The sequence below is a fragment of the Acomys minous genome (genome assembly GCF_964271855.1).
Source record: "Acomys minous genome assembly, chromosome: 6".
NCBI classification, from domain to species: Eukaryota; Metazoa; Chordata; class Mammalia; order Rodentia; family Muridae; genus Acomys; species Acomys minous.
Window position 1 is genome coordinate 117,422,982 of NC_140487.1, and position 27,449 is coordinate 117,450,430.

At 51.2% G+C, this 27,449-nt stretch overlaps 1 protein-coding gene across 1 annotated transcript; it reads right to left on the reverse strand.

Moving 5' to 3' along the window:
• Positions 1-318: 318 nt before the first annotated feature.
• On the reverse strand, positions 319-27,449 carry PADI4 (peptidyl arginine deiminase 4). Its single transcript, XM_084787953.1, has 16 exons — positions 27,297-27,449; positions 21,217-21,397; positions 20,245-20,311; positions 17,542-17,612; positions 15,538-15,655; positions 13,601-13,726; positions 11,871-12,049; positions 11,686-11,789; positions 11,371-11,482; positions 10,319-10,426; positions 6,235-6,389; positions 4,853-4,997; positions 4,605-4,707; positions 2,931-3,001; positions 2,514-2,654; positions 319-787 (listed from the first exon to the last, which is right to left on the reverse strand). Exons 1-16 carry the CDS (start codon positions 27,386-27,388, stop codon positions 554-556), a joined length of 2,007 nt encoding a protein of 668 aa, XP_084644079.1. The 5' UTR covers positions 27,389-27,449; the 3' UTR covers positions 319-553.

Below are 27,449 nucleotides of genomic sequence, written 5' to 3' on the forward strand. Positions count from 1 at the left end.
TCGAACTCACAGCGATCCACCTGCCTCTGCCTCCTGAGTGCTGGTATTAAAGGCGTGCACCACCACACCCGGTGAGGAGTGTATTTTTAAGGGCTGAGGATGTAGTAAAGCATTTATTTGGCACACATGAGGCTCTGGGTTCCATTTCAAGCACTGCTTTAAAAAAGAAAAATAGAGAGACACACATCATAGTAAATAGTTGAAGAGCTCCCAGCTGTTACCTCATGGGTGCTTCGAAACTGATTACACTTTGCTTTATAGAGATAGGGCTGGGTGGGGGTGACATTCAATGGTAAAATAAAGACACAAAACCACATCTTTACTGTAGCATCTCTAAGTAGAACTAAGTTTGATATGCAAGGACCATTTTTGGACATACAGAGATGGAACAAGAGGCAGACATAGGTGAAGCAGGCAAGCCACAGTGGCAGGGAAGGGTAGCCACCCCCTGGGGAAGCCCAAACATCCCCAGATCTCTTGTTGCACCTCACTGCAGGGAGCCAGCAACCTCGGCCTAGGACAGTCTTCACGGGAGGCTGCCGGAGGCGGTGACTCAGGGCACCATGTGCCACCACTTGAAGGTGAAGGGCTTTCTGCGAACATTGGTGCCACAGTGAACCTCTCCATGGTACACGTGGTATGCATAGAAGTCATTGAGGAAGGTGCAGTGCAGACCCAGTGGCTCCAGGTGGGAGCGAACCTTCTCCTCCAGGCAGCAGCGGCCATTGATGATGGGCCCGAAGGGCTTGGGGATGCCCAGGTGTTTGCCCAGCACCAGCATGTTCACCTGTGCGAAAGTGGAGGCCCAGATCAAAGAAAACAGCTGCTGATGTAGGGACCCACAGGTCTGTTGAACTCAGCCTGTTCCTTTTATCCTCCTCCTCTCTGTGTTCTCCCCGGATTCCTTTGAGGCAAGGTCTCTCCCTGAACTTGCAGGTCCTGTTTTCTCAGCTAGGTTTAGAAGCCTGCAAGGCCCAGATATTTTTCTGCCTCTATGGCAACTCAGAGCAAGGATTACAGGCAGGTGAGTGACACGCAGCTTTTTACCTGGGTGCTGGGGTTCTAACTCTGACCCTCGTGATTGCACAGCAAGTGCTCTTAGCCACTAAGCCACCTGTCCATACCCCCCGGCCCTTGAGTTTTAGGTTTACTCATGTTGTCTGGGTCTGCCAGGTGTGTGCAGGTACCTAAAGGAATCCAGAAAGTGCTCGAGAGCTAAGGTTACAGGCAGTTGGGTCTTTCCACATGAGTGCTAGGACTCGAACTTGGGTCCTCGAGAAGAGCAGCAAGTGCTCTCGACTGCTTAGTGGTCCCTCCAGCCCACACATCTCTTTTTGGAGACAGGGTCTAATGTAGCCCATGTTGACCTCAAATATACTATGTAGGCAAGGCTGGCCCTGAACTCCAGACTCGCCTGCCTCCATCTCTCACATGGTGGGCATAATTTAACACTGTGTTTTCTTCTGGTAACAAGCAGTCTCGCTGGGCAGTGGTGGCGCACACCTTTAATCCCAGCACTCGGGAGGCAGAGGCAGTCGGATCACTGTGAGTTTGACGCTAGCCTGGTCTACAGAGTGAGTCCAGGACAGCCAAAGCTACACAGAGAGACTCTGTCTTGAAAAACCAAAACCAAACAAAAACCAAACAAAACAAAGAAACAAACAAGCAAACAACCCCACCCCAACCCCCTGCCCCAGCAGTCTCTGGGTAGAATGTCATGTCGTGTGCTGTTCAAGTTTAGTGAGAAGCCAGACTACAGCGAACCGTGACCCATAGGCCTCAGGGACTTTGTTCGGGGAGAGAGGGAGATATGGAGTCTCCTGAAGCAGTTCAACGTTTGGAGGAGAAAGCTCATTGGCCAGATTTGAGCTGCTGCACTGGAACCCCAAAGCTCTGGGGAGCCCAGTCTGTAGATAAACAGTGCTGGCTCCTTCCTGAACTGTAGGCCCCAGCCTTCTATCTGGGTAAGTTTCCACCCGGTCCTTGAGCATTCTTTAGAGAAGGCTGGTGAAAAACCGCAGTGGGAGGTAGGGCAATGTGCTGGGGGGCGGGGGTGTCAAAGTTAAATCTGTGCTCTGAAATGTTCAATCTGGCTCCACCCTGGGGGCGAGGGGGGATTGCAACCACTCACTCGGAGGTCCTATTCTCTGCATGGGCTCCCTTCCCAGCAATGAATGCTGCCTCAGAATACTTTGTCTGTGGCCTGTGTCTGCCAAGTCCTCCCCCCAACCCCCGCTCTGCCATTTCTTACCTGCTGTGTTTTTGTGCTAGACGCCCCCTAACCTCTCTGAACTGCCTCTGGAAGCAAAGCAGCGAGAGAACCCACTCCTGACATTGTGTGAGGCTCAGCAGAGGTTCCGGGTGCCATTAGGGCCATAGGAACCTGGAAGGGAGCAAGGAAGAGCCGCCCGGGCCATCCCGACGCCTGCTTCAGGCCTCTCCTGGCTGCACGCGGAGGTTTGAGAAACCACTTGGGTGCGAGGAAGTCGGGGTGGTGGCTGTCACCTCCTTACCATGTTTGGGAAGAAGGCCTCGGCCTTCTGGTTCCCTCTGGAGTTCCCCACAAGCCTGAAGAGCTGTGGGACGTCAATGATGTCACCCTCTGCCAGGCCCAGCTCCCGCTTCAGCACTGCCCGGTTCCAGTCGATACAGCTCTGGTGGGAGGGGCAGGGGTGAGGGGGTGCATTAGGGGGAGGAGACAGTGTGAAACAGCAGCAGGGATGGGTAGGAACCAGGGTTCTGGCTCCCAGGGACCCCACGCACTGCCTTCCTGCACTCTGCCTGATCCTGGGATGGTAGCCAGTGCATGCAGTGAGCAGCCTCAAGAGCTCCCCCACCCCCTTCCGCCCCATCCCACCCCATTACCCCCACCCCTACCACCCTACCCCATGCATCTAGTCATGGGGAGCCAGGCACCCTGGGCTGAGTACCTCCACATACGCATTCTGGTCCCTCAGTTTCTTGCTGGACAGAATGTCATTGATTGTCTGCTGTTTTTTTCCTGTCATGGAGAAAGAGAGAGAGAAGATGGACCCAGCTCGGGAGGCAGGCTCCCCTCCAGTGAGGGACAGTGCTGGGCCCAAGGTCTCCATCTCTTTTGTGGGTGCATTCGCCCTCCAACATGCCCCCATCTCCAAAGGGACCCTGTTTGTTTTGGAGGAAGTGTTGCCTCTATGGTAAAACTTAGCATCCTCCAGCACCAGGATGGACATAGTGGCAGCAGTAAGGACAGCTGAGTGACCCCCACTGAACCTCTTATGACAGAGGATGAGGAAGGCGACCATCCAACGGAAGAGCCTGCAGCCTCAGACAGGGCAAAGCCCAAAGTGGCACAGAAGACAAGGTGCTGCCCGAGAGAGACAGGATCCTGGCAGAGCCAACCAGTTAGGTCAACCAACCCCACTCCAATGCCAGCCCCTGATCTAGCCACACCACCAGCACCAATAAACAAGGCTGCTGTGTCAATGTCCCTGGGAGGTGACACTGGCCGCTGGGAAAGGGGAGCTGCTCGAGGAAGCTGCTCGGGTGTGGCATCACCTGATCAGACTCCTGGCTCAGGAGTGGGTGGGTCAGAACTGGAGAACTGAGCAGCACCATGGTGGTCTGCATTTTTCCCCAATCCCAGAGCTTTAGCCCTTGGCCTCAGAGCCTATTTACTTATTATTATTTTGTTTTAATTTTTAATGTATATATGTATTTGTATATCACGTGTGTGTCTGGTACCTGAGAAGGCCAAAAATAAAAAATAAAAATAAAAAAATAAAAAACGGGTATCAGATCCCCTGGGACTGGAGTCACAGGTGGCTGAAAGCCATCATGTGAGTGCTGGGAACCAAACCCAGGGCCTCTGCAAGAATAACAAATGCTCTTAACTGCTGAGCCATTTTTCCAGTCCCTATATTTACTTTTGAGATAGGTTCTCACATAGCCCAGGCTCAGTGATGGAGCACTTCCCTGGCAGCATGAGACCCCAAAGCTTGACCGGAAAGGCAAACAAGCAAGCCAAGTGGGGGTGGGGAATGCTGGTTTGTTTGCTTCTGTATAACACACCACGCTCAAATGTATTTAGAGAATATTCCTTTTTTTTTTTTTTTTTGGTCTTTTGAGACAGGGTTTCTCTGTGTAGCCCTGGCTGTCCTGGAACTCACTCTGTAGTCCAGGCTGGTCTCGAATTCACAGAGATCCACCCGCCTCTGCCTCTCCAGTGCTGGGATTAAAGGCGTGCGCCACCAGAGCCTCTCACCCTGGCCTTTGTTGAATTTAGTGAAAACATTGCCTTCTCAGTTCCCTGTCGGAGATTTTCCCTTTCTGTCACCTCAAGGCCCCTTCCACCTTGCCAACCACGCCACCAGCACCTCCCGCATTCTCCCCGCCCCCAAAACCCCTTCCTCCCCTGCCCACTGCAGCCTTAGATTCAGGTACCCCAAAGGTACCTTTTGCTGTCTTGCTGGCTCACAGGGAGCTTGGAGGCCCAGAGCTGAGCATGGTGCCCCGTACATAGGAGGTACTCAAATCTCTGTTACCCACAGGATCTCAGCGAGCAGTGGAGACCATAGACAACAGAAGAAGCTGCCCCCACGGGACGCCAGCCATAGTCAACTTACTCTTGAGTCCTTCGAACAGGGGCGCTTCACCGTGGCCCTGGCCCTGTAGCTCCTGGAACAGCTGAAAGCAAGCTCTGGGGCTGGACAGTAACAGCCGAAAGCCCTGATGGGAAACACTGGAGTTAGGAGGCTGCTTAGCCCGCAACATGGGGTTCCCAGGAGGGGGCAGTGGTACCCTTTACCACCTTCCTGTCCCCACAGAGAGAGGGAGAGCTAGCTTGGGAACTCAGGCAGAAGGGTTTACACACCTGCCTGTCCGGTGCTGGGACGAAGCTTAGGAACTCATCCACGTGACCCACAAAGAGCCAATCGGAGAAGAGGTTCACGGGGGCTTGCACCTGTTGGGCGCCCAGGAAGTCCTGCAGGGCCTGGTGCATGTCCCTGCTCTCACCGCTGCTCTCACGGGGATAAGAAGTTATGACAGCCATCAACATCATCAAAAGGCAACGTCAACCGGGCGTGGTGGCGCACGCCTTTAATCCCAGCACTCGCGAGGCAGAGGCAGGCGGATCTCTGTGAGTTCGAGACCAGCCTGGACTACAGAGCGAGTTCCAGGGTAGCCAGGGCTACATAGAAAAACCCTGTCTTGAAAAACAAAAGCAAAACACAACTCCCCCCCCCCCCAAACCAACCAAACAAAAAACCCCCACAAGACTATGGGGAAACACAGATATTTTCATTACTATTCATAACAGTAGCAAAATCACAGTTACGAAGTAGCAACAAAAGTAATTTTTATGATTGGGGGGTCACCGTACCATGAGGAAATGCATTGAAGAGCTTCAGCATTAGGAAGGTTGAAAACCTTTATGCTAGAGTATAGCAACGTAGGAGGAAGGTTGACTGAAGTGGGGAGGAAGCCCATGGATACAGTGACAGGGAGTCATCCATGCTGGGGTGACACTTCATTGATGCTTCATGGTCACCCACTCACCCATAAGTACCCCTCACCCATGCTCAGTGTAAGCCCAGTACACCCCCAAGTTGGGCCTTGGAAGACTGATTATTCTGGTCCGTTGTTGGGATTCTATCTGGGAGAGCACATTGTTTCTGTTGTCCTAGGAAAAGTTCACTCAGTGGGGGGTGGCCGTGGGAAGGTGGTGTCTGGGGATGGTGGCCTGGCAGAGAACTCAAGGCTCCTCCCATCTAGGGAAGGGGCCACAGAGCCTGGGCTGCTGCCACCATTGGCACTGACAGCTGAGCAACTTAGGCTCTATCCCTGCAGCTTCCTTGGGTGGGTGGGTGGGTGGGTGGAGGGAAACTGAGGCACAGCCACTGAGGTACGTAGGATCAGTGTCGAACCACAGAGAGCACTGCCCGCTGACTCAGCCTAGATGCCCTTGTGATGGACAAGCATGGGTGTTGGAGCTGGTCAGATCAGGTGGGCGGGCACCTGCCCTACCCCCAGCTTCTGGCACGTAATAGATGCTCAATAAATAGCCATTGACTGAAGACATATAACTGGGCAGAGGTGGGCTCAGAAGTTTCCTTACCCTACTTGTGGACTCCTCTCAATGTTTGCTGTCCTCCTAGGTTTGGAGGACATAAGGGAGGCTCCACTGTGGCTCTTGTCACTGCCCCCCCAACCCCAGCACCTAGGTCCTGGCCACCCCCATGCCATTCTCCTTACCTGGAGTAACCACTGCTCCCGATGAGAATCCTGCCCAGTGGGTACCTCTTCCCTCCGACGGTGACTGGGGGACTCACCTCCAGGTTCCCGAAGGCATCCAGCCCAGTGACCTCTGTCATATGGGGCCCTCGGGTCACATAGCCAAAATTTGGACCCTGGGATGGGAGAAGGATGGAATGAGAGTTACAGACATCTGTCCCCGGGATGGAAATGGTGGCTGCGCGGCCTTAATGATGATTTGGTCACGTGAAGGAGTTCTGGGGGCTGCCAGGGAAGACCCTCATGGCTGTTCAGTGTGGAAAGGATATTGGATTCAGTTAGTTGGCCCTTGAAAGAGACAGGGTGTGTGTGTGTGTGTGTGTGTGTGTGTGTGTGTGTAACATGTTGGGTCCCCAGCATGTGTCACCTGCTTGGAAAACTCATGCACGGAGCAGAAGGACCTCAAAGCCTTCTTTGTGCTTGTTTTACAGGTTTGGAACAAATGATGGATGGGTGGAGCCGGGGGGTGGGGTGGGGCTCCTTCGGCCAGTTTGAGGTGGGACGGGAGTCCCAGCCACCCCTGTGGCCAGCACTGTGCCTCACACTGTATCCCCATCCTGACCCTGGCCTAAAAGGGGCTTCACCGTGTATGACATCTCCATGGGAGCCTCCTCCATGAGGACTGTTACCCCTGTCACCCCTGTGTGAGCGTTGTGGGTGGGTACTGTGGCAGATCACCACCTAGTGGCTTAACATAACACCGGTGTATCCTCTTGCAGTTCCAAAGTCACTTGCCACAGGATGTGGCTTGTCAAAGTGTGGTCTCAGGTGTATCACTGAGGCCCCAGGGAAAAGAGTCTCAAGAGAAAACGCCACGGCTTGCCTTGGGCTGCCTCCCTGTTCTAGTCCCTTTTCGCTGTGGGGGAAGGGCAGGCCCAGCTGTTGCCTCCCTCGTTTCCTGGTGGCATCAGCTGGCCAGGTGGGCATCCCATCCGTGAGCTGAGCCCACCTCCCACATTGAAACACTAGGCAGAACACCCTCTCCCTGACTTCCGGGATTTCTCAGATGCTGACCTTACAGCTCAGTGACTTCGCTGTCCACAGCATTGGGCTAGATTTAACAGAAGTATTTTAATTCTATTTCTTGTTTTTTTTGTTTGTTTGGTTTGGTTTTTTCTTTGTTTGTTTTTGAGACACTGTTTCCCTGTGTAGCCTGGGACTCGATTTGTAGACCAGGCTGGCCTCAAACTCAGTGATCTGCTTGCCTCTGCCTCCCGAGTGCTGGGATTAAAGGTGTGTGCCACCACGCCTGGCTTTCTTTCTTTTTTTTTTTCTTTCTTTTTTTCTTCTCCTTCTTCTCCTTTTTCTTTTTCTTTTTCCAGACAAGGTTTCTCTGTGTAGCCTGGATGTCCTAATCTCATTTTGTAGACCAGGCTGGCCTGGAACTTACAGCAATCTGCCTGTCTCTGCCTCTCAAGTGCTGGGATTAAAGGTGTGTGCCAGCACATGCAGCTTCCTTTCTTCCTCTCTTCCTCCCTCCCTTCCTTCCTTTCTTCCTTTCTTTCTTTTAAAGACAAGGTTTTCTGCACAACACAGAACAGAACAGCCTCCCCAGCACTGAGCTTTCAGACACACCATGCCGGGTGATATAGAATTTCCTAACATCATACCTAAAGAACCACAGCATGCAGGTCACATGCTGGCTGCTCACACTAAGCAATAGCAGGGCAGCCCCACACCCTGGCCAGGCAGAGGAGAAATAACCAAATGCATTGGAGATACTGCAACAAAAAACACCCTGGGAGAAATGAGCAGGGAGGAGTCCGGCACGCAAGGCACCTTAGTTTCTGTCAGCTTGACACAAGATCATTTGGAGAGAAGGAGGCTCAGCTGAGAACTTACCTCCATCAGATTGGCCTGTGGGCAAGTCTGTGGGATATAGTGCTGATTAGTGACTGACGTGGGAGGGGCCAGGCCACTGTAGGCAATTCCAGCCCTGGGCGTTCGGTCCTGGGTGCTAACTGGAGGCAGGTTAAGCAAACCATGGAGAACAAGCCAGTAAGCTGTGTTTCTCCGTGACCTCTGCCTCAGCTCCTGCCTCAACTTCCCACAGTGAGAGACTGTGGCATGAAAGTGTATGTCAAGGGGGCTGGAGAGATGGCTCAGAGGTTAAGAGCACTGGCTACTCTTCCAGAGGTCCTGAGTTCAATTCTCAGCAACCACATGGTGGCTCACAACTATCTATAATGTGATCTGATGCCCTGTGTACACAGGCAGAACATTGTATACATAATAAATAAATAAATCTTAAAAAAAAGAAAGAAAGAAAAAAGTGTAAGTCAAGTAAATCCTGTCCCCCCCCCCCCAACTTGCTTTTGGTTTTGGTCATAATGGTTTTTTAGTTAGTTTTTTGTTTTTGTTTTCCCAAGACAGGGTTTCTCTGTGTCACCTTGGCTGTCCTGGACTCACTCTGTAGACCAGGCTAGCCTTGAACTCACAGAGATCCACCTGCCTCTGCCTCTGGAATGCTGGGATTAAAGGTGTGCGCCATAACACCCTGACTTAGCCAGAATATTTTATCAGCAACCGATGACACTGGCATGGACCCCTGACATCATCAGGAGAGGTTCAGCTGGGTAGGACACTGGCACTGAGACCCGAAGGCTGAGAGTCAGCCAGCGCCAGAATAGAGAGGCGCATTCCTGACAGATGGAATGGCATACGGGATATGCCAAGGGCCTGAGGTCAGAGAGCAATGGGAAATTTGAAAAACTGGATGAGATGGCTGGAGAGATGGCTGAGTGGATAAGAACAGGACCTTCCAGAGGTCCTGAGTTCAATTCCCAGCACCCACATGGTGGCTCATGACCATCTATACTGGGATCTGATGCCTCTTCTGGCCTGCAGGTGTGCATGCAGATAGAGCACTCATACTTAAAAAGTATATAAAAATCTTAAAAAAAAAAAAAAAGACTGGACAGAGCTCAGTGGGTTGGATGTTGGAAAAGGGCCAGGAGATGGGTCCACGATGACACTGGTGAAAAGCCCGGTGACAGTTTCCCTGCACCCAGTTTTCTGCACAAGGAAGAAGGTGTTGCAAATGTACGCAGCCAAAGGCCTGCTGCAGCCTTTGGAATATCTAAGCGGTAAGATATAGCCACTGCAGGCAGGATGGGACCCAGCATGGCCGAGTGGGGAGGACAAAGTCCTGGCAGCAGTAGGCTGATGCTCCCACCTCCAAAGGTGACTTGCCTCTGCCATTAGTCAACACATGGAGCCTGGCTATGTCCGGGCTTTGGGTATAGGGCGTGGCCAGGAAGAAGCAAAGGGGACTGTTGATGAGACTCCGGCGTGCAAAATACCCATGGCTGCAAGCCTTATCTCTCTGTCTGAAGGTTCCAGGCCTCAGTGCAGGCTATGGTCTTCCTGGGAGGACAGGGAGGCAGCATGGGAGGCCTGATGTCTTCGCTCCGAGCCTCAGTATCTACTTCTGTGAAATGGCCCATTGATACATCAGTGCCTGTGGAGAAGTCAGCCTGGGGCTGAAGGTATGTGGGCTTGGTAAACATACTATTATTTTTATTGATGATGATGATGATGATGATGACGATGATGACGATGATGGCAACAAGGATGACGACTACAACATGGGCTGAGTTGGCATCCATCTGCCATTTTGGTGTGACTCACCAATATGTCACTTCCCACTCCTGACTGTGTTGACTGTGACTGATAAAGTCTGGCTGATCCTGAAGTCCCACCACAGCCCCAGTGTAGCCCCCCAAAAAGAAAACTATACCCAAGAGATGAAACTCCCACCCTGTCTTAGATAGCCCAGGATGCCCCTTGCAAGGTTAGGGATGCCCCTCCCAAGGACCAGGTGAGCTCATGCATGGTAAGGCTCTGAGAACCCAGATCTTATCAACATAATAGCTGAAATAGCCAGCATCACCCCTTGGGTCCCACTGGAGCAGGAACTCAGCTTTGGGGACCAGGTTGCTCAAGCGTAAGGGGTGGCCTGGAGAGAGATGGGTTGAGGAGGGAGGGGCCTCAAGGCCAGGGGCACAGGGTGGCTGGGTGTCAGCCAGGCCCACAGAGTTCCTACCATGACTCGTTTGACAGGGAAGTCCTTCAGTCCTCTGTCCCTCGGGGAGTCAAAGACCACAGGCAGCGTTTTGTGGGGAGCCTGGGTGTAGCCAATCTCCATTTCATCCTGGAGGGGTGCAGAGCAGCTGCGGCTTGTGCCACAGTCCTGGCACCCAGAGCCCGATGCACTGTGGACCGCCCCCACCCCCTTGCTGACCATGCCATCAAGAACAAATTCTGCGGGACACTTGAGGCCAGAGAGTGGCCCTGAGAATGCAGGCAGACCTATGTCCTGCACAGCCTGCTGGGAAAATGAACAGGACCGAAGCCCTGACTCTTGGGGGGCCACTCAGGGCTGTGGCTGGGATGTGGTGGTGGAGCCTTGTCCTTGAGGACTGGGAACATCCAGTTGTGGGGTGCCTAGAGGTGCTGGGGGAATGCTGGGGTGCCCAGAGGGCTTCCAATATGGCTGTGATGGGGGAAGCTGTTTAATTATCCCAGGTGAGAAGCAGCCTCCTGGGTCTCACTGGAGCCGGCAGGTGGCCCACTCAGCACTGTAAATGGGTGAATACACGCATGGGCTCTCAGAAATGAATCTGGCGCCAACCTTGCTCTTCCTGCAGCTGTGCAGGGTTGAGGTTGAAACAGACAGTCTCTACAGTGAGGAAACCCTGGTCATTTCTTGGTGAAAAGATCTGTTTGCAGCTTCCCAAGGACCAGCCTACAGCACAGAGGCGGGATGATGAGGGTGGGACTTAATGGACAGGAAGAGGAATATGGTCCTACTGGAGGGGTGCCATACATGAAGGGGCAGCCTTCATGCCAGCCTCTGATAAGCAGGACTCGGGTATGGCTGATGAGAAGGGAGACACTTGAGAAAAGATGGGCAAAGGTACAAGGTGAGAGCCAGAGCGCGGGCATGGATGGGGGTGGGGGCACAGTGGCTCACAGTCTATGTCAGATGAGCTCCCTGGTATAAGGGACTTCTGGGGACTCTGTTCTCCCACTCCATCCCAGAAATTCTAAGGCCTATATCTGTCCCTTGGCTTCGGACAGACTAGGGCCACGAACCTGCATCCACTGGTCATCCAAATTCTCCTCCTCTGGGCACACAGTCAGCTTGCACCTGGCTTTCTTGGTCAGAGCAGTCAGCGACTTTAGGAAGTCTTCGTTGTTAGCAATCCTACGAAGATTTAGATCTCATCACCACAGAGGCGTGGCAGCGATAACAACAATTTGTCCCTCTCTCCAGGGTCCTGTGCAAATCCTGGCTTCCGGCAGCTCAGAGCAGGAAGTATGTTCTTCCGTTCCCAGCAAACGCAGCACCCCCAGAATTCAGGGCTCTCCCTGGTGTACCCAGACCCCACCCAACTCCCAGAGCTTCACCTGCACACGTATACCTCCTGGGGGGGCTGCGTGTTGGGGGTCATGATCCAGGGGGCCACCCGAAACATCACGCTGTCTTGGAACACCAGGGCCTCGGGGAGCTCCTGGAGGGGAGAGATGTCACGGGCAGGGAGGGTCCCACACCTGCTTCCCCGCCCTGCCCACCCCCCCAGGCTGATGCCTACCGGGTTAGATTTGTCCAGCAGGGAGACAGTGAGGGAAATGAGGCCTTGGAAGTCGACGTCAGGGAAGGCAAGCCCCTCCACATAGAAGTCTGTGCTATGCTGGCCGCCCGGCAGCTCCAGGCGGTGCGAAAACTGCTGGGGCCCCAGGACCACCTTAAACCTGGACGGCAGTTTGCCCCCTAGAAAGAGGGGGAGTGTGTGCTCAGGCCTAGCATGCCAATGCTGGCTCTGATTTCCTCTCCTCAGTGCCTGAGGTGCCTTCCTGTGGTCCCCTTGTTTAGGGGGAGAACATCAAAGCTCCAGTTGGGACTTTGTTTCCCTGATGAGAGGGGATCCAGGAAGGGCAATGGCAGGTGTCAGCCCCATTCAGACTTTGCACTATTCACTTACCCGTTCATTTACTCAGACATCCATTTATCCCCAAACACACTGCGCTGTCTCCTGGGCAACTAGGGAGCGGCAAAAACCATTCGATACAACCCACACCAATTAAAGCAGTGACAGAGGGATGAGGGGGAGGGCTTCCTATGGGTAGCGATGCCTGGATGGAGGGGACAGAGTTAGACATCACTTTATCAGGTTGATTACTTTGGTCTAGGATGGAAGGGAGCTGCAACAAGTTGATAGAAAGCCCTCTGCTGTCCACTATGCCTGGAAGAGCAGACATCCATACAGGCCCTTTCCCTTGGGGCTCCACTCACCGCTTTAAGCCTTGCACACCTTACAATGGCCTCGCTGGCCTCCACAGCAGTCCTCAAACACGCAGGGCCCATCCCACCTCAGGGCCCTCGCACTTGATGTTTCCTCTGCCCCTGGATGTTCTTCCTCAAGAGTATGTCACTCTCTGCCCCAGCTCCACTCCCCACACTGCTGTCCCTAATGATTTACCCCACTAGGATAAAAGTGACACGGGTCAAAGACTTGGTCCTGTTCAAGGCTGAGCGCCCTGTGCTCAGAGCAGAGCCTGACACTGCCTGGGTAGCAGGTGTGAGGGGCTGCAAAGCTGCTGGTGATTGAGAAGTGTTCCCAGTAAGTGGGGTCATGGGCACATGGGGTGGGGGTCAGTGGGGAGAAAGGGGAAGAGGGAAAGAGGGAGAGAGCAAGGAGCTAGGAAAGAGAAATAAAAAGAAAGAAGAGCCAGGTATGGTGTGGTGGCACACGCCTTTAATCCCAGCACTCAGGAGGCAGAGGCAGGTGGACTGATGTGAGTTCGAGGCCAGCCTGGTCTACAAAACGAGCCCAGGACAGCCAAAGCTATACAGAGAAACTCTGTCTCCAAAAACAAAACAAAACAAAACAAAAATAATACCAGCACTCAAGAGGTAGAGGCAGGCGGATCTCTGTGAGTTCCAGGCCAGCCTGGTCTACAGCATGAGTCTAGGACAGCCAAGGCTACACAGAGAAATTCTGCCTAAAAAACAAACAAACAAACAAACAAAAAACAACTACAAAAAAGCAAAACACGATCACTGGAAGAAGTCACTCCCTTGTTCCCAACTGGGACAAGGCCTTTCCTCAAGTCACCTCATCTGGAAGGCAGAGGACACAGGCACATGCCGATAGCACAGCCCTGTGCCTGGCGCTCAGAACCAAGCATACCATAGCTGCATAGGAACTACTTGCTGAAAGGTTTGTGGGACAGGGCGGGGCCCCATCTACTGGGGCCAGGAAAGGAACCTGGAGCGACAGCTTCAGAGATGCAAGGGAAGGAAGGCCAGGCAGATACTCACGTGTGACCTGGAACACCCTCACTTTGTTCATCTTGGCCTTGGGCACGTGTAGTACCAGCTGATATTTGCCAAAGAAGTCTTTGGGAGTCTTCGTGCTCAGGGTCATCAGAGACATGTCCTGCAGGTCTGAAACAAGAAGCAGTGGCCATGGTTGTCACCAGTGCCCATGTCCCCCCAGACGCCTCCTGGTTCTACAAAGGAACCTTTTCTTTAATTTTATTTATTTATTGTGTGTATAGTGTTCTGTCTGCATGCCAGAAAAGGGCACCAGATCTCATTATAGATGGTTGTGAGCCACTGTGTAGTTGCTGGGAATTGAACTCAGGACCTTTTGAAGAGCACGTAGTGTTTTGTTTGCTTGTTTGGTTGGCTGGTTTTGGTTTTTCAAGACAGGGTTTCTCTGTGTAGCCCTGGCTGTCCTGTACTTGTTTTGTAGACCAAGCTGGCCTTGAACTCACAGCGATCCACTTGCTTCTGCCTCTCAGAGTGCTGGGATTATGAGTGAGCGCACCACACCCAGCTTGTGTTTTTAAAATACACTTACTAATCATTCATTTTGTAGCACGGAGGCTTGAACTCGGAGTCTTGGGTATGCAAGGCAGGAGCTCTGTCACTCGACCTCAGCCTACACTTATTTTTTCGTGTGTGTGCATGCGAGAGGATTGAGCAAGGTGTGGTACATGTGTGGAGGTCAAAGGACAATTTGCAGTCGTAAGTTCTCTTCTCTGCTAGACCCAGGACTCGAACTCAGGTCATCAGGCTTGGTAGCAAGGGCCCGTAACTCACTGAGCCATCTCGCCATCTCTTTAGCATGCAAACGGTGTTTATCTGTAGACATCTCCAAAAAGGTGAGCTAAAGGATAGAAACTCAGAGCAACAGGGCCTACGTCTTATTGGGTTGCTTGCTGTGACCCCCAACACTCAAATTCTAGAGCATGATGGATGCCCAGAACAGAGGTGGTGCTTGGCAGTGGTCAGCACAGATCTGTGTATCAGGGTGATGGGGAAATGCCAAGTGGTCGGTGCTGACGGCGGCTGGACCACAGTGAAGGGGGCAAGGATATGCATTAAGTCTGGAACTGGGTGAGTTTGAAGAAATCTTCAGCTCTTAGTGCCTCAGTTTCTCTATCAGTAAACAGGAGTGGAGAGTGTGAAGATAAAGTGGCCTATCTAGATCTTTTGTCGTCTGGAGCCCTGGGAGTCCCCACAGGTCAGGATAAATAAACACCCTTTAGGGATGTCCCTGGCGCCAGCCCAGCCATCTGCATGCATTAGACACATTGCCATTCCTACACATTCCCATGACATCCAGGCAAACCCCAGCCCTGGCCCATTGGCTGTAGCTCCCTTAGCATCCCTCCAGGGAAGGTGGGTGACTTGTCTCCCCTTCCACCCCTGAGCTACCCCAGCACCCTGGAGGAGTATCCACTGAGATCCTGCTGCACACGCCACAGTCCTTGAATTTCTCCAGCCCACCAAGGTGTCAGGCTGCCCGGGCCTCAAATAATTGACTCTGCGACTGAGAGGCTGTGTGCCTCACACTGGCTGTGTGCTCTGCTTCTCTGGTCCTCACAGTTCCCTATCCTTCAGGCACTGGGGTCTTGTGCAATATTTGAGAACCAGCACTCTTTTTTTTTTTTAATTTATTTAATTTGGGCCCTGTGTCTGAGCCAAGCAGAGATGTGTGGGCTGGACAGAGGCCAGTAGTGTCCCCATCAACTCTTGGGGCACCAGGAGCCCATGCTGGTCTCTTGGGACTGCTGGGCAACTTTGGCAGGTCACTTGCTCTCTTGAGACACTTTTTCATCCCCTTCCCTTGTATCATGGACAAGCTAACACGGACGTGCTTTCACTAAACCCAGATTCAGGAGCTATTAGGAGACCACGTGAGCCCAGGAGCCTTGTCCTCGGAGCTGCCCATGGTCTTTGGTCTTTACCTTTGTTGTCCAAGACTTCACTATCCTCGAAGTCCATCCTGGAGGACTTGGGGTCCTCTTTGTCACAGTTTACCAACAGGATGGCGCCATGGCCACCTGGGCCCCAGGTCCAGGTGCTCTGGAAACATCAAGAGAACAAAAGACATTGTCGGGAAACTCTCACAGATCCCATCAGCCCTTGGGAGACAAGTGTCTGGTTTTTTTTTTTTCTCACCTCCTACTTTGTCTACTTTTTCTGGCTGTTTCTCTCATCCAGCAGTTCAAAGCCCTAAAGAACGGAGTTTTGATGGCTCTAAATATAACCAGATCTGCCTTAAAGTGCAAAATGTGATTTATCAATGTTTGTTTCTTTATTCGTTTGTTAAAGACAGCCTCTACTTTAGCCAAGGCTAGCTTCAACTGCTAATCCTCCTGTCTCCACCTCTGAGAGCTGAGATTACAGGCCTGTCCCACCACATCCAGTCTGTGTGGTGTGGAACCTCTTGCATGCTAGGTAAGTACTCTACCAACTGAGCCACAGCCCCAACCTCAAGTCATCTTTTTTTTTTTTTTTTGAGACAGGGTTTCTCTGTGTAACCCTAGCTGTCTTGGACTACCTTTGTGGACCAGGCTAGCCTCGAACTCACAGCAATCTGCCTGCATCTGCCTCCAAAGCACTGGGATTAAAGGTGTGCACCATCACGCCTGGCTCAAGTCATCCCTTTTTAAAAATAAAGAAGCTGGGCTGGAGAGATGGCTCAGAGGTCAAGAACACGGCCTGTCCTTCCAAAGGTCCCGAGTTCAATTCCCAGCAACCACATGGTGGCTCACAACCATCTATAATGAGATCTGGTGCCCTCTTCTGGTGCGCAGATGTACATGCAGCCGAAACACTGTATACTTAATAAATAAATAAATCTATATATATAAAAAAATAAAGAAGCCTGAGAATAAAATCGACTTTTAAAAAAGCCTTTGAAACATGCCGGCTTGACAAAGAAATGGACTCAAGTACATAGGAATGCTAAGATTCTGTGAGTTCGAGGCCAGCCTGGTCTACAAAGTGAGTCCAGGACAGCCAAGGCTACACAGAGAAACCCTGTCTCGAAAAACCAAAAAAAAAAAAAAAAAAAAAAAAAGAATGCTAAGATTCTAATCCACGCAACCACTCCCACGTGACCACATAGCCACTCCCACGTGACCACGTAGCCACTCCTACCCACGGTGAGTGCCAGTCTTAGCGCCAGGCACCATCTGCCCAGTGACAAAATAACCCTGGACGGTCCCCATAGGGATATAGTATAATGTGACAGTTAGACGGTATCAGAGAAACGCTAGGCAAACTCTCTAAGCCACACATCTCCTTCCCCTACTTAGTTATTGTAGCCCTGGGTTGGCCTGGAACTCACTCTGTAGCCCAGGCTGGCCTCGAACTCAGAGATCCTCCTGCCTCTACCTCCCGAGTGCCGGAATTAAAGGCGTGCGCCGCTATTCCTGTCCCCTGCCCCTGCTGTTGATGTACGCCATAAAGGGGTCAATCATCTTAAGCCTGCCAAAGTATATACGAGCTACAAGCACAGAGTCACACAGGCGGTTCTGGAGCTCCAGGGGTACTGTGGAGTTCACCCACAGACCCTAGGTCATTAGTGTGGATGTCCCTTTCTGTACCCTGGCCAGCTATCTTTCTGCAATATATAGTCCCTGCCATGGCTGCCCGGAGCTTCCGCCCCTGTCTCTTGTTCCTACCCCATCATTACTCACCAGGGAAATCCATCCACCAGCCACTGAAGTCTGAGCTCCATCTATCACGTTTTCCCTATTAACTGGGTTACTATCTAGAGATTCCAGCTTGTATGCTAACACCGCTTCCAAACCCACAACTGGTTGTAAATATGATCTTGTAAAAGAGATGGAATATACACAAGTCAACAGTGGATTTTCATTTTCCTGGTGAGCCCCTGGAGAGGTGCCGCTGTTCAGCTCATCACCACAAGGGGGCGCCATAGGAGAGCACTGTGGCCTCACCTGATTTTTCCCAGCTCTGCTGGGCTTCTTCACCTTGCCCGTGCGGGTGACATCTGTGCTGAGAGAGACTTCTGCAATCCGAGTGAGAGGAGAGAGCTAGTGAGGGTGAGCCATGGGGCCCTCAAGCTGGCCCCGATGGACAGGTCTGCCCCAAAGATGGGAGGCAGAGGTGAGGGGACATCCCACGCTTTGTCACCAAGTTCACCCTACAGAGGGCAGAGCCAGGAACTTCCAACCACTCTGCCCTTCCTGGGCCCTGACTGTGATGTGAAAGCAGTTCCCAGCCACCCCAGTGAAGCCTCCATAGCCCCTGCCAGGTCATCTCACCAAGCTCTCTAAGAACTGTGCCCCCCCCACCCCCCCACCCCCGCAACCTCAACCCTCAGCCACCCCTGGGCAGGGGCCACCGGTTCTACCATCTTCACCTGTTCTTTTGTTTGTTTGGTTGGTTTTGTTTTTTGTTGTTGTTTTTCGGTTTCCAAGACAGGGTCTCTCTGTGTATCCTTGGCTGTCCTGAACTCACTTTGTAGACCAAGCTGGCCTCGAAATCACAGTGATCTGTCTCCTTTGCCTCCCAAGTGCTGGGACTAAAGGCGTGCACCACCACCGCCCGGCCACCTGTTCTTTGTTACGTGTGTGTGTGTGTGTGTGTGTGTGTGTGAACCCACAGCCAGGGACAAGTGTGACTGTGAACTCTTTTCCTTTTTTCAGAATGTGTGACCAAAGAGTCCTTTCAATAATGTAGACCCAATTGCCTCACAGTGTGACACAGTGTGTGTGTGTGTGTGTGTGTGTGTGTGTGTGTGTGTACACAACATTAGAGTTCTGGTGTCTTAGGCTTCCCCACGTCAAATCTGTTCACCCCTTGAGTCTCAGTTTTCTAATCTGTGAAATGGATTATTATTATTATTATTATTATTATTATTATTATTATTATTATTATTATTATTATTGTCACCAGATTATTGTAAGAATTAAATGCAACAACATCTCAGCATAGGGCCTGGCACTGGAGTAAGCCCTATTTTATTTAAATGTGTACTCACGAATAAAATTAATCAATGCAACAAAAGCCGGAGGTTTCATATGCTATTTGTATATTTAGTCACACTTAAGTATAAAGAGTACGCTGTTTAGTCTGAGATCTCATTAAAAACTGATTTAATATTTTAAAACTTAGATTCAACGTCTCACTAATATTGTTAAGGCTAGCCTCAAGCAGCATATGAACTCTTTGGTCTTAAGAATGGATTTTTAAAAACGATTTATTTATTTTCATGTGCATCGGTGCTCTGCCTGCATGTATGTCTGTGTGAGGGTGTCAGATTCCCTTGGAGCTGGAGTTACAGCCTGTTCTGAACTTCTGTAGGTGCTAGGACGTGAACGTGGGTCCTCTGGAATTGAACTCAGGACTTCTGGAAGACCAGTCAATGCTCTTAACCACTGAGCCATCTCTCCAGACCCCTAAGAATGAAATTTTCAATATAATTTTAATTTTTAATTTTGTGTGTATGTGGTAGGGAGCATATGAGTGTAGTTGCCCATGGAGGCCAGAAGAGGGCGGTAGATCGTCTGTCCCTGGAGTTACAGGAGGTTGTGAGCTGGCTCATGTGGGTGCTGGGAGCCCAATTCTGATCCTCTGTTGGAGCAGTACACGCTCTCAACCACGGAGCCATTTCTGCAGAAACACTAATAGGTTCTATTTACAGATGAATATTAAAGGAATACAAGTACGGGGGCTGGAGAGATGGCTCAGAGGTTAAGAGCACTGACTGCTCTTCCAGAAGTCCTGAGTTCAATTCCCAGCAACCACATGGTGCCTCCCAGACATCTATCTATAATGAGATCCGATGCCCTCTTCTGTCATGTAGGCACACATGCAGTTAGAGCACGCACACATATGTGCATAAATAAATCTTAAAACAATGCAAGTACATGTGCATAAGTGGGTTTTTAATGTGATAAAAACAAGATATAAATAATGGATTAGGGGAACAAAGAATTATCTGCTGCAATATATATGTAAATATATAAAGCATTAAAAAAGTACAGCAACTTGTGCGGAGAATCCACGCACCTACTTCCCAGCCTGTATATTCAGTTATTACACGGTGATGTGAGTCTCCGTGTGCACTTAATATTTCGTGTTAACTGAGTAGTTGTCAGCCTTCCATGTGGCTGAGGGCGACCTTGAGCCTCTGACCCCTGTGCCTCTCAAGGGCTAGTGGTACAGATGTGCACACCTGGCTTATGCAGTACTGGAGACCAAACCTGGGGCTTCGTGCTACCTAAGCAAGCACCCTACCCTTCTCCCCAGTCCCTCGTCTGGGTGTCTATGAACCACCAGATCTATGGACAGCAAAAAAATGACCCCTTGTCTTTGCTTACTTGAAAGTACGATCTAGTCATGTTGTATCTTGCTGAGGTGGGGATGTGCTGTGTGTGGGGAGAAGGATGCTCAGAGCCCCTCCCCCCATACCTCCCTTTCCTTTTTTCTTTTCTTTCTTTCTTTCTCTCTTTTCTTTTCTTTTCTTTCTTTTTTTTTCTTTTTCTTTTTCTTTTTTTTTTTTTGAGATAGAATTTCACTATATAGCCTTGGCTGGCCTTGAACTCACAGAGATCCGCCTGCCTCTGCCTCCTCCAAGTGCTGGAATTAAAGGCGAGCACCACTGGCAGCTCTTTGGGACCCTGGCCATCACTTACCCACTCCAGTGAGGTAGAGCAGGGCCTGGATGGGCGAGGTTTTGGGTCTATAATATGAAATTCGAACCTATAAGACAACAGCAGACCGTTCATGACTTAATCATTCAACAAACCCAGTCTGAGCCCTGCTGTGCGCCAGCTCAGTCCTTCTTAATGTAACTACCTGTGATACTATAGAAAAACGTCCAGGCCGGGCGTGGTGGCACACACCTTTAATCCCAGCACTCGGGAGGCAGAGCCAGGCGGATCGCTGTGAGTTCGAGGCCAGCCTGGTCTACAAAGAGAGTCCAGGACAGCCAAGGCTGTTACACAGAGAGACCCTGTCTTGAAAACAACAAAACCGGGGGCTGGAGAGATGGCTCAGAGGTTAAGAGTGCTGGCTGCTCTTCCAAAGGTCCTGAGTTCAAATCCTAGCAACCACATGGTGGCTTACAACTCATCTATAATAAGATCTGCTGCCCTCTCCTGGCAGGCAGGCAGGACATTGTATACATAATAAATAAATAAAGGGCTGGAGAGACGGCTCAGAGGTTAAGGGCACCGACTGCTTCCTCCAGAGGTCCTGAGTTCAATTCCCAGCAACCACATGGTGGCTCACAACCATCTATAATGTGATCTGATGCCTCGTCTGGCCTGCAGGCCTGCAGGTGTACACGCAGGCAGGGCAGGTGTACACGCAGGCAGGGCACTGTATACATAATAATAAATAAAGAAATACTTAAAAAGAAAGAAAGAAAGAAAAAAGAAAACAACAAAAACAAACAAACAAAAAAAACCCCCTGAATGTGCCATCTATGGGGACACCGTATAGAAAGGAGCCACTGTGAACTTGCCCAAGAGAAGGAGACTCTCCCAGGGTAGGCCCTGTCCATGGGAGCAAACTCTGGAGCGGACTCGGGGTTGGCATCTCTCACCCTTGGCCCCCTTCCCCACGGCAGCCATCAGGCCCCCAACTCCAGCTACCACACTCACTTTCTGGTCATCTGTGCTGCTGCTAGCTGCCTTCACCTGTAGGGTCACCTCCAGCTGGGGGTCCAGCGGCCATTTGGAGGCCCCCGCGGTACTCCTCTTGGCTGGAGGGCTGTGGCTGACATCTACGACTACTCCCGGGGAGGCTGTGATGCTGAAGGACGTGCAGCCCTTAGGAGCAGAGCTGTGGAGTGAGAGACGCAGGCATTGGAACCAGCAACGAGAAGGCCTACCATGATATCGGCCTCAGCAATCTTTCTTTTCCCGGCAGGAGGAGACCCAGGCTGGACTTGTTCCCGCCAGAGAGCAACTACGGTGTGATTGTCAGGAGGGAACGAGAAAACAGAAGAGGAGTCCTCTGACTCGTGGCCTTACACATGAACTAGAGAGACAGCAGAGGGAGGTGTGTGTTGAAGGCATCTACCACACACCAATAGAGCCGCGTGCACACAGGGGACCATCAGCAGTGGGCATGCCAAGGGCTGTGTGCATATAAAAAAAAAAATCATACTCCCCCAAACAAAAAACCCCACAAAAATAACAACCACCAAACCAAAATCGCACATATTCCTGGAGTTGTAGCAAAGCAAATCTTCTTCTTCTTCTTCTTCTTCTTCTTCTTCTTCTTCTTCTTCTTCTTCTTTTTCTTCTTCTTCTTTTTCTTCTTCTTCTTCTTCTTCTTCTTCTTCTTCTTCTTCTTCTTCTTCTTCTTCTTCTTCTTCTTCTTCTTCTTCTTCTCTTTTTTAAGACAGGGTCTTTCTCAATAGCCCAAGCTGACCCTGAATTTACAGAGATCGGCCTGCCTCTGCCTCCCAAGTGCTAGCATCACAGCGATGCCAGGAGGCAGAGCAGATATTCATGAGGCTCATCTTCTAACAGAACAACTGGATTGGCTGAGAAACACTTTATTTTTATTTATTTATTTTTTTTTTTGAGACAGGGTTTCTCTGTTATCTTGGCTGTCCTGGACTCACTCTGTAGACCTGGCTGGCCTTGAACTTGAACTCACAGCAATCTGCCTGCCTCTGCCTCCTGAGTGCTGGGATTAAAGGTGTGCGTGCGTCATCACGCCCGGCTGAGAAACACTTTAAAAGCAACATGAGCTTGAGAGGGAGGGAGGGAGGTTGGAGAGGGAGGGGAGGAATGGTGTCAACACAGTACTCGTGTATGAAAGAAAGTCTCCAAATAAAAATTTTAAATAGTTGCAGAGCGTGGTGGCACACACCTTTAATCCCAGCACTTGGAAGGCAGAGGCAGGTGGATTGCTGTGAGTTCCAGGCCAGCCTGGTCTACAGAGCAAGTCCAGGACAGCCAAGGCTACACAGAGAAACCCTGTTTCAAAAAACCAAAAAACCAAAAAACCAAAAAAAGAAAAAAAAAAAAAAAAAAGGAGTCCAGGACTGCCAGGGCTAGTACACAGAGAAACCCTGCGAAACCCTGGCTAGAAAAACCAAACAACTGGGCAGGAGAGATGGCTCAGAGGTTAAGAGCACTGTTTGCTCTTCCAGAGGAACTGAGTTCAATTCCCAGCAACCACATGGTGGCTCACAACCATCTATAATGTGATCTGATGGCCTCTCCTGGCCTGCAGGGGTACATGCAGACAGAGCACACATATATAAAACAAATAAAGAAATCTTTAAAAAGAAGAAGAAGAAGAAGAAGAAGAAGAAGAAGAAGAAGAAGAAGAAGAAGAAGAAAAGAAAGAAAGAAAAACCAAACACCCAAAACAAAACAAAACAAAATTTCCTAAGTTGTTGGGAGCTAGGCTTTCTCAGAGGCCCCAATGAAAGTACAAAGGGGACTTTAGTTCTCTGTCCTTGCCCAGAAAGTCCGAATGGGCCTTGGGGGAGTTAAGCGTCAGTCTCTGGAAACCTGACTCTTTCCTCCTGAAGAGACTGACATTATCCCTCCAGAGGCTACTGTGTGTTAGGTCTGGGATGCACTGGAGATGTCCCATGCTCCCTTCGTGCAATGTCACTTGTCACTTGATGAGCTTTCTCCGGTCCTCCCCCCCCCCAACCCCCACCCATGGGACTCTCCTGGTTTGGGTCGAAGGACACTACACGGCTTAATGTAGGATTGTCTCTAAAGACACACCTTCTCCCCAGAGACCTGCTGTAGCCCAGAAAATGTCCTTGATGCAGAGGCAGCTGCCTCAGCCCCTGGAAACTGGGGGAGACAGGTTCCCAGGCTTACTTGCTCCCCAGACCTGCTGCAGCAGATTTGTGGTCTCGGCTTCCTCACGTCTCCAGGGTGCTCTGTCCACCCTCAGGGGGCATGAAAACCACACCCAGGAAGCTGCTGAGTTACCCAATGGAGCGGAAGCTGAGGGACCAAGCAACCCAGGCTCGAGAAGGCAAAGATGAAGCCGGTGGCTGAGAAAACCTGTTGTTGTTGTTTTTTTTATCATTATGATTATTTTTTATGAGGCAGGTGCAATAGTTTCCTTTCAAAGTCAACAGAACCTGCTGGACAGGGGTGAAAGAACAGGGCGCCTGGGTTTCTTTCTCAAATGACTCTGAGGCGATGAAGCTGCCGTGGGGGGGGGCAGGCAGGGAGCGTTTGCAGGTTTGCTAATGGCGGGTCAGTGTGGGCTGTGGAGGAGGGGAGTGACAGTGACAGTGACAGTGACAGTGAGGGCCAGTGGAGGAGGAAGCTTATCTTTCACAAGGTTCCAGGGAAACCTGAGTTCTGGGACATCCTCTCTCCTCACTGTTTTCCTTGTACCCACCTTTGGAATACACACTACAGTGCAGGGTCAGAGTTATGGGAGCAGAGAGGACTGGGGGGGACTTTGCTGGAAGACTGTGGCAGAAGGCAGGGAGTGAGGGAGTAATTTCGAGCCTGCCTGGCTGAGAGAGGAACAAACAGCCAAGGGGTTCGGTTTTTTTTAATCTGTTCTCTCTCTTTCTTTTCCCCTGGCCCTTCTCTTTCTGTAGAAAGATTCCAAGGTGATGAACGGCAGTGAAGGCCTTTGTGCTCAGTTTGGTGTATGCATGCATGCGTGCATGCGCTCACGCACTCACCCCAGCATAGGCCGGTGGTCCCATTGTGGATACCTCCTAGTTTCCCCCGTGAGGACAGCTTTCAATACTGTTCATCTCAAACCACAGGTGCCTCTGCTCGTCCCCTCATCACAAGCGATGGCACCGTCACCCGGTTGCCATGCTTGTGGGTTAGGAAGCCTTTGTGGGGTGAGGCTTGGGTCCCTTAGCTCATTGGACCACAGAGGTCAGTGTGTCTGATTCAGCCAGCAGCTCTGGGCTTAAGGGCTTGCTCAGATATCACGGCCTGGTAGGGGCGGTTCAAATTAGTTATTATATAATTATCTATTTGTAATTCTTTTTATCGGATCCTGGTTGTGGCCATGTGAAAGGACCTGAGTTTGATCCCCAGAAGCCATGTGTAAAAACTAATTGTGGGAGCCGGGCGTGGTGGCGCATGCCTTTAATCCCAGCACTTGGGAGGCCGAGGCAGGTGAATTGATGTGAGTTTGAGGCCAGCCTGGTCTACAAAGCAAGTCCAGGATAGCCAAGGCTAACACAGAGAGACTGTCTCGACAACCCAACAAAACAAAACAAAACACTAATTGTGGGAGTGCATGCTTGCAGTCCTGGGGCTGGGGAGCCAAAGACAGATGGACCCCTGGGGCTTGCCAGCCAGCCAACCCGGTGAAGCTCCAGGCTAGTGGGAGATTCTGTCAAGATGGTCAGAACCCTGCGACCTTACTCTCATGGCCTTCCCGTGACCTGACATTGACATCTCCTGCCTTCTTTCCTCATCCCCTGTTGTCTGTTCTCACAGGCGACCAGAGAGTGGGGTTAACCAAGTACACACATGATATCCATTGCTCAACAGGCCTCCATGGCCGCCCACAGCAACCCACACCTCGAGAAGAGCAGATGCTCTTCTAATGCCCCACCCGAGCTACACAGATGCTGCCCCTGCCCCCACCCCGGCCCAGTGCACCCCTCCCATTCTTGTCTTCTTGCCCCTCTTCCTACTGGCTGGGCATGCCCCTGCCTCAGGTCCTTTGCACTAGTTGTATTGGCTCTTCCCAGGGGACAGATATCCACATTTTTCAATGTCTGGTCAAATGCCACTGCTTTGATTTCCCTACTTGAAAACCACAACCAGGAGCCAGGTGTGGTGGTGCACACCTTTAATCCCAGCACTCGGGAGGCAGAGGCAGGCGGGTCGCTGTGAGTTCGAGGCCAGCCTGGTCTACAATGCAAGGCCAGGACAGCCAAGGCTACACAGAGAAACCCTGTCTTGAAAAGCAAACAAAAAACAAAAAAAGAAAAAAGAAAGGGGGGGGCAGGGAAAGAAAATTGGCTGGGCACAGTGGTACACGCCTTAATTCCAACATTTGGGAGGCAGAGGCAGGCAGATCGCTGTGAGTTCTATGTCAGCCTGGTCTACAGAGCGAGTCCAGAACAGCCAAGGCTACACAGAGAAACCCTGTCTCAAAAAAAAAAAAAAAAAAAGTGCATGCCTTTAACCCAGCACTCGGGAGGCAGAGGCTGGCGAATTGCTTTGAGTTCAAGGCCAGCCTGGTCTACAAAGTCAGTCCAGGACGGCCAAGGCTATATAGAGAAGCGCTGTCTCAAAAAAAATTTTTTTGGCAAAATGGTTCAGTGGGCAAGGGCACTTGCTGCCAAGCCCAATGACCCGAGTTCTGTTCCCAGAACTCACGTGGTGAAAGGAGAGAACCAACGCCTACAGTTGTCCTCTGATCTCTGTACACAGAGTCTGAAGAATGACACCTGAGTTTGTCCCAGCCGTCACAGGGCTCCCACACACACCTGCATCTACAAACACACACACCTGCAGACACATTAAAAAAAAAGAAGCTTTTGTGACCTTGACCTAATGAGAGCTAGCCTGGGATCTTGGCAAGGATGATGGGCTAGCTCTGGCCTCTATTACCCACCCTCAAGCAATTGGTCCTCTGGGAATTGGGGGCCTCTGATGACACATGGCTTTCTTTTTCTCTGTGACCTCAGTGCCACTGACCCACTGACCCTGGGCACTTCCCAGTGGCTTTTATGGACAGCACTTGAGCCATGATGCCCAGCTCTGTGGGGGAAGCTGTTGCAATTCCCACATGAAAGGCGACACCAGACTCCACCCAAGAGGCTTGCTTGACTGTCCTTTGTGACCCAGAACCTGTCGAAGGTCTCAATGGTCAGTAGGTACTCAGTCTATATCAGTTGAGTGAACAAGGGGATGTAATAATGAACAAATGAACAACTATTGAGGCTCTGCCTGATATTGTGCAGAGTATCTAGCAAACAGCACTGTGGAGTACTTAGCAAACAGCACTGAGGAATACCTAAAAACAGCACTGTGGAGTACCTAGCAAACAGCACTCTGGAGTTCCTAACAAACATCACTGAGGAATATCTAACAAACAGCACTGTGGGGTGGGGCGTGGTGGCACATGCCTTTAATCCCAGCACTCAGGAGGCAGAGGCAGGTGGATCACTGTGAGATCAAGGCCAGCCTGGTCTACAGAGTGACTCCAGGACAGCCAAGGCTACACAGAGAAACTCTGTCTCAACAAAACAAACAAACAAACAAAAGCACTGTGGAGTACCTAGCAAACAGCACTGTGGAGTTCCTAACAAATAGCACTGTGGTATACCTAACAAACAGCACTGAAGAATACCTAACAAACAGCACTGTGGAGTACCCAACAAACATGTTTGCAATTGCCACACTTAACTCAAAGTCATTTCATAAGTTAGGGAAACTGAGGTAAGCCGCCCAAGCCCTGCAGCCTCCCCACTGTAGCCTACAGCAGAGGCTAATGCCCCCTCGTTTAGGCAAGACACAGGCCTTCTCTGACAACCCTGTAATTTCTTGCGCTGAGAGCCAGGTGGTGGTATTTACACTTCACAGAGAACTGGCTGTGGTGAGTCCCACACCTCCCAGCCCAGCCCCCCCCCCCCCCCCCCCCCCCCCCCCGTTTATCTCTCTTAGCAGATCTCTTGCCCAGAGCTTGAGGCAGGCCAGCAGCGCCCAGCCCCCTGCCCGCCCCACCCTGCCCCCACAGGCTCAGGAGCTGCCCCTCTCACCCACAGACATCCAGCGGGGTCGCTGTGCCCACCACACACACGGCATGGGTGGGCTGCTCGGGGGCCACATGGATCACGGTGCCCAAGGCCATCCTCCGTCAGCAGGCAGCAGGAAGCCCCTGGGCTGGTTCCTTTATAGTGTGCCAGGCGAGG